The sequence below is a fragment of the Salvelinus fontinalis genome, chromosome 22 (assembly GCF_029448725.1).
Source record: "Salvelinus fontinalis isolate EN_2023a chromosome 22, ASM2944872v1, whole genome shotgun sequence".
Classification (NCBI taxonomy): domain Eukaryota; kingdom Metazoa; phylum Chordata; class Actinopteri; order Salmoniformes; family Salmonidae; genus Salvelinus; species Salvelinus fontinalis.
Genome location: NC_074686.1, coordinates 27,650,302 through 27,656,571, shown reverse-complemented (window position 1 = coordinate 27,656,571; position 6,270 = coordinate 27,650,302). Strand labels below are relative to the sequence as shown.

Below are 6,270 nucleotides of genomic sequence, written 5' to 3'. Positions count from 1 at the left end.
AGCCGGAGAGGAGGCTAGAGACAGTCGTAGAAAGTTACACTGCATTTAGACAGAATTTGACGAAGTCATCTTCTTTTCTCTTGTGATTGGAATATCGCAATAACTTCGATGAATGGGTGAGTCAATTTGTTGTTTTGGATTTGGGTTTTCGGGACACCACATGTTTAAAAAAGCAGGTTTCCAGCGGAAAGATTTGAAACTGAACATGTAAAAACATTGTAGGCTATTTTTAATACAGGCCTCTTATGAACAGCATGGGTGTTTGAGATCGATATGAAAACCAAAGAAGACGTGGCGTTATGCATTGGCTGCTGTGCGTCTTGAGGCGTCGAGCGGACTGTGGAGTGGTTTAGGTAGTTTCATGTTGTTGGGATCTATTTTCTACCTCTACAACACGAAACTGTCTTAATTGGCCCAGTTTAATACATCGAAACGTCAGTCAACTTAATTCGGGACACGTGCAATCTAACTGGATTTGATAATATTGAATAGTATTGTGAGTGTTATTTGTGGTGACATAAATAAATGAATAGAAATAGGACCTTTCTTATTGCCTTTACCTGTTGGGAAAGACTTGCTGTCGAGTATATCTCTTAACATACCGTCAGTAATATTTATAAAACTCTATTTGTTATTTTTCATCGTTAAATTAAGCCCCTGAATGCCTGCGTCCTATATTTATCTTGGTAAAAGCTCAGCTATAGGAGGGTTGGACTTGGAATTAGCGTAAAGCTATAATCATGTTTTCTGTCAGTCGTGACGCGGCAACGTCAGACAAGGCCTCGGTTACGACCACTGCATTGGAGAGGAAGGGGAAGTTGAGTGGGCAACAGCGACATCAGTGGCGCGCCGGTGGGCAATAGAGCCGGATGCTTCCGCTGCGCAATATAGCCCGAACACAAAAGAGGCGAAGGGCTTTATGGCGATATTTAGATCCGCCAGACAAGCTGTTATCTGTGGGCAAAATAAGTAAATAGCCCCTGTGGTAAACTGGGTCCGTGTTAAAAACACCCTGATTTAGTTTACAGCCTTAAAGTGCCACTGCCTTCCCTTGTGTCTTTTCTTTTGAAGATGCCTGTGTATTCTGTGTTTTAGTGCGCATAGCCTTTCCCTATCCACTATCCTCTTTGTTTGTTTCTAATGTCTCGAACACTTTTTCATCCATGCCTTCTCTGATTCTGCACAGTGGTATACGTTCGAGGATTAAATATTATCTGTTCAGTTATAGGTGTGTGGCATAGCCTACTGTTTTTTCATTCAGTAGGAAAATATGCTGGAGTGGATTCTTTAGCAGCAGTGAACCGCCTGTGGCCATGTAGGGTGTTGGCCTAGCTTTTAGTTTTATTGGATGGTAATAAATAGAACACGTATTCTGTGTGCAGCTATCTCCATTCTCTAAGGCTATGGTGTGTGTGTGTGTGTGGGGGGGGGGGGGGGGGGGGGGGGGGGGGGGGCAAGGTTCGACACAATGTCTGTAAAGTGTTACGCAGGCGTTTCATCTCTTCCTACTAGTCCATATAGTATCATATGTTGTGTCCAGACTTGGGTTGCACGTTCAGTAGCTTCTCGCCTGCTCTTGAATTACCCCACAAGTATTAGTTTGTGTTGTATTGCTTATCCATTGAAAAGATACACCTGAAAATCAAATGCATATATAGTGTAGGCTTGACTATAATTTCCAGCGTTCCTGTCTTGGTTAATATTTCGTGTTTCAAGTTTTAATGTCACATACACAATTACAGTGAAATGCCATTCTTGCAAGCCATAACCTCAACAATGTAGCAATCAATAACAATGTAATACTAAAAATAACATGAGGTAGAACAAAAACACACAAGAAATAAAAATAATAAATGAGAAGTATACGATAAAGTAAGTACGCGTACTATATACAGGGTCAGTCAGTTCCAATGCCATATTTACAATGTTCAGGGATACTGCAGTGGAAGAGGTAGATATGAAGGCAGGCCTATAGGGGTAAGGTGACTAGGCATCAGGATGTATGATGAACAAAGTAGCAGCAGCGTATGTTATAGTATGTCAACGGGTGTGTGTAGAGTCAGTATAAATGTATGTGCATATTATGTGTGTGTGAACAAATGATGAGTGTTTGTGTGTGTGTTGGATTGTCAGTGTGCGTGAGTGTGTAGTACCCTGTGAGTGTGCATAGAGACTTTGCAAAAATAAATACAAGGGTCAACTCAGATAGTCCGTGTAGCCATTTTTCTAGCTATTTAGTTAGCTATTTAGCACTCTTATGGCTTGGGGATAGAGGCTGTTCAGGAGCCTGTTAGTGTCAGAATTGATGCACCCGTGCAGAAGCCAAGAGAACAGTATGGCTTGGGTGGCTGGAGAATGAAAATGTGTTAGCTTTCTGCTTTCAAATTTGATTACAACGTGATCTATGTGTCTGAATAATGACATAAACAACCCCATTTGTAAACTTTCTAGTGCCTATCTATTATCTATTAGTTGCATGTAAATGTCACGACGTAGGCCGATCTCCAATTTTTTGTAGGGAAACTCCTAAACTTCTAAGTGCTTTAGTAGTTTACATAATGCTATCATTGTTATAATTTTCTACTTAATAGTGCATTGTTGTTTTCGTTAGCCACGGCGGATTTCATAATTGGCTCGATAGCGCTGGTATTTGTAATAGTGCTAGTGGTTCTTATGATAGTGGTCTCTCATAATAGGCTAATAACATTCCTAGTAATAATAGGATAATGTATTTAATAGGATAATGTATTTAAAAAGAAGCCAGGTATCGATTTACATGCTACTATGTGCACACTATTTTCTAAGAAGAGTTTTCATAATTGTCGTTTATTAGTTTTAGCTTAATTATTTAAATATGCCACAACTAGGCCATGCTTTTATGCTTCAACATTAAGCTATTGAGATACATTTTCTGCAGGCTTAATATAATAGTTGTTTAATCCCTCGGTTCTGTTTAATAACCAGAATAAGTTTTTCTCTTGTCCATGGATATACGAATATAATATTAGCCTAGAACAATAACATTATTTTTTCCCAATGTATTTTTTTGAGACAACAGTAAATAAACGAACATATTAGGGTTCTATAGCTTTGAGTAAATAGGCCTACTATGCAAACACAAATACAATTCTACGCTAATTTCCATTTTCATGCTCAAAATAATCTTCCATTTACTGAAATAATGTTTTTTTTTTCAGTAGAGGATATATAAACAATATCATAGGATGTTGAGGAAATAACAAATGAAACTAGTCAGATATTATTATCAGCGGGCTTTTAGTCCGATTAGTCTTTCATCTGATATTATATTATTGTTGTATAATACCAAACTAATATGTTAATAGGCTATACAAAATAGCACGATATAGCACAACATTATGTGCTTATCTTTAATAGTGGGTGTGCGTAAAATGTTTTTTCTTTGGGAATGTTTGGTCATAACTTTCTCTGGTTCGAAGACAATGAAAATATGAAAGGTTGAAACATTTTGACGGGAGATGAAAGAGGTTACATACTAGGATGGAAAGCGTCCCAGAGCATTAGTTTTAAGGAAGAATATCTAAATAATTTACGTTCTTTGGCGCCATAGAAATAATGCAATTTAAGACATTTGGTTTAGTTAATAAGCCCCAATATGGAGAAGTTATTCTGGTTAATTTCAGCCCCTGTGTGTTTTGTTGTGAGTATCATTGGTAATACTTATTACCCTGTAAGATATGTGTAGATATCCCTCGTTAAATGTGTGTTTTACCTCATTTGGGAGGATTATTTGGGGGATTTACTGACCTATGCTAACAGGGACAGATACTTTCAATGGTATTTTTCAATGGTATTTTTCTCAATGGAGTTCAGCCTCTCCCTTGACATAGCCCAACATTTATATCAGCAATTGCGTACTAATCATATAAAATAATAATAATTTGCTTTTAAAACTAGACGTTGTCACGTTTTTAAAACAAGAGACCCGCTATCATTTAATAGTCAAAGGGATTGATTTATTATTTATTGTTCAGCCTTTGTGATCACGTGCGCGCATCACCCAATCGAATGGCAGCCCTGCGTCCGAACTATTAGTAGACTGTAGTTCTTTGTGGTGCCAAGTTGCTACTTGATTTCTTCAGATTGTTATTTTGTGAGAGTGGGGTTTAGTGCGTGTGTATGTGTGTGTGGTGTGTGTGTCGCGCTTGTTTTTGTAAGTATCAGTGTATGTGTGGGTACATGTGAAAGTCTCTTTTGCCATGTCGACATCTGGAACGTTGACTAGCTACTACGTCGACTCCCTCATCTTGCCTGAGAGTGAGGCGCTCTCCGCGCCCAGATACTCCTCCGGTCCGAGGGGGCTCCAGCACCCGAGGCAGCCCACGTCGATCACCGATCACACTGAGCTTGGGCCCTGCACCTTCCCGACGAAAGCCCCGGTCTTCAGCCCGTCCTGGGGCCATGTACCGACCCAGTTTCCAGGCGCCGTGTCGTCGGTGTACCACCACCCATACGGGAATCACCGAAGCCCGGCTCCAGGCGACGTGGAGGGTCGCTACATGCAGTCCTGGCTGCTGGAGCCCATGGCAGGGTCTTTGCCTTTGACTGGATTACCAACGAGTCACCACTACGGGATCAAATCCGAGAGCCTGGATGCGGGAGCGGACAGCGTGCTGCCTGGATCCCACACGGCGCTGCTCCTGTCCGATTTCGCCGACGGAACGGTGGCGTCGGCATCCCCGGTGGACAAGGACACACTACCAGGCCAGACCGGGGACCTGAACGAGGAGAAACCGGCCCTTGATCCAAGTAAGTGCTGCTTCATCCTTTGACATTTGGCCATGCTATGTTCTGTAAAGCTGCAGGGATGCAGATAGAAATGTGTGAGTAGTAGAGGGGGCGCGTGTTTGAAAATATGCCATTCAAGGCGTGCCATTCATTTATAGCGACTTGATAATAGGCTAGCGTTCTCTCGCTCATTTCCGTGTTCTAATAATATGGGTTTCAGATTTTAAACAGGAGCAAGAGCCAAGTATGGGAGTGCAATGCTACTTTGGAACGTATTTATATTTTTACATTCAGAATTGATATCCAGAGCTTTTGTTATCAGCCTCGTCCCTTGTGGGTCATATGTTTTTATTACATCTCGGCCAGCAGCACCGGGCTCACACCAGTCTCGTCTCACACCCCCTCTCTCCAGATAACCCGGTATCCAACTGGCTCCACGCTAGTGCCACGAGAAAAAAGCGCTGTCCATACACCAAGCACCAGATCCTCGAGCTGGAGAAAGAGTTCCTCTTTAACGCGTACCTCACGCGGGACCGTAGGTACGAGGTCGCGAGGCAGCTCAACCTTACGGAGAGACAAGTCAAAATCTGGTTTCAGAACCGCAGAATGAAGATGAAGAAATGTAATAAAGATGGTGGACCAAAAGATGATTTATAGGTATGATTGATTGAATGAGAAAAAAATATCCGAAATAAGGGGGATATCTGTGAAAAGGCTATTTCTCTGCTGGACTGCATTTTTATAGTCGTTGTCTCACTGTTTTATCCCTAACAGAAGCTGTTATGTGTCTTGTAAAAAGCATGTCCGGCTCTACTCGTCGGTTTGATGCAACTAACTACCTTTACATTGCACAATTTAGCAGTGCGCATTATTTTTTGTTATTGTTATTAGGATGTTAATGAATGAATTAAAGCCTCGGCTGTGAGGGCATCTGTGTAAGGCATGTACCCATTAATAGGCCTGTTCTCTGTGCTCGTTTGTGTGTGGATGTGAGTAGCTATGTGTGTGTTCTCTGGTTTGTAGATATAGGCCTATGTGTATTTCAGGTTCAACTGAATTTAGTTTCAAATCTTTTGTTGTTGTCGTTATTTCAACTATTGGTCAATTTGAGTTGGAGGGATAGGCTAACGTAATGGTGGCATTTTGAAGCGGGTGCATGAGCATCAAAAGCCTCTTTAAAATGCATATTGGCCTGTTGATAATGTTACTAGAAGCTACATAACAATGATATTGTCTCTCAACTACCAATAATTGCAAGAACCTCATTTCATTTTAACAGGACTTTTCGTTGTGAAGAGACAGAATGCTTGTATAGATAGTAAACTATGTCTGAAGTTCAGGGAGTAACATTTGAGAGGACATATTTGTTAGAAAGTAGAGAGACTAAATAAAAAGAAACACTGTATGCTACCTAATGAATACCTCATGGTCAGGGGACTTTCAGATTTTTGGTTCTCAAATGTAATTTGTACTATTTATTGAATAAAACAAATTATATCTGCG

At 40.9% G+C, this 6,270-nt stretch overlaps 1 protein-coding gene across 1 annotated transcript; it reads left to right on the top strand.

The window, feature by feature from the left end:
- Positions 1-1,457: 1,457 nt before the first annotated feature.
- On the top strand, positions 1,458-6,270 carry LOC129820120 (homeobox protein Hox-A9-like). Its single transcript, XM_055877015.1, has 2 exons — positions 1,458-4,788; positions 5,180-6,270. Exons 1-2 carry the CDS (start codon positions 4,239-4,241, stop codon positions 5,422-5,424), a joined length of 795 nt encoding a protein of 264 aa, XP_055732990.1. The 5' UTR covers positions 1,458-4,238; the 3' UTR covers positions 5,425-6,270.

What these genes read in the sequence shown, in the direction of transcription:
- LOC129820120 (XM_055877015.1), top strand. Translation starts at nt 4,239, where the DNA reads ATGTCGACATCTGGAACGTTGACTAGCTACTACGTCGACTCCCTCATC. An exon ending in GAAACCGGCCCTTGATCCAA is followed by an intron (nt 4,789 to 5,179) that starts GTAAGTGCTGCT and finishes CCCTCTCTCCAG; the next exon opens with ATAACCCGGTATCCAACTGG.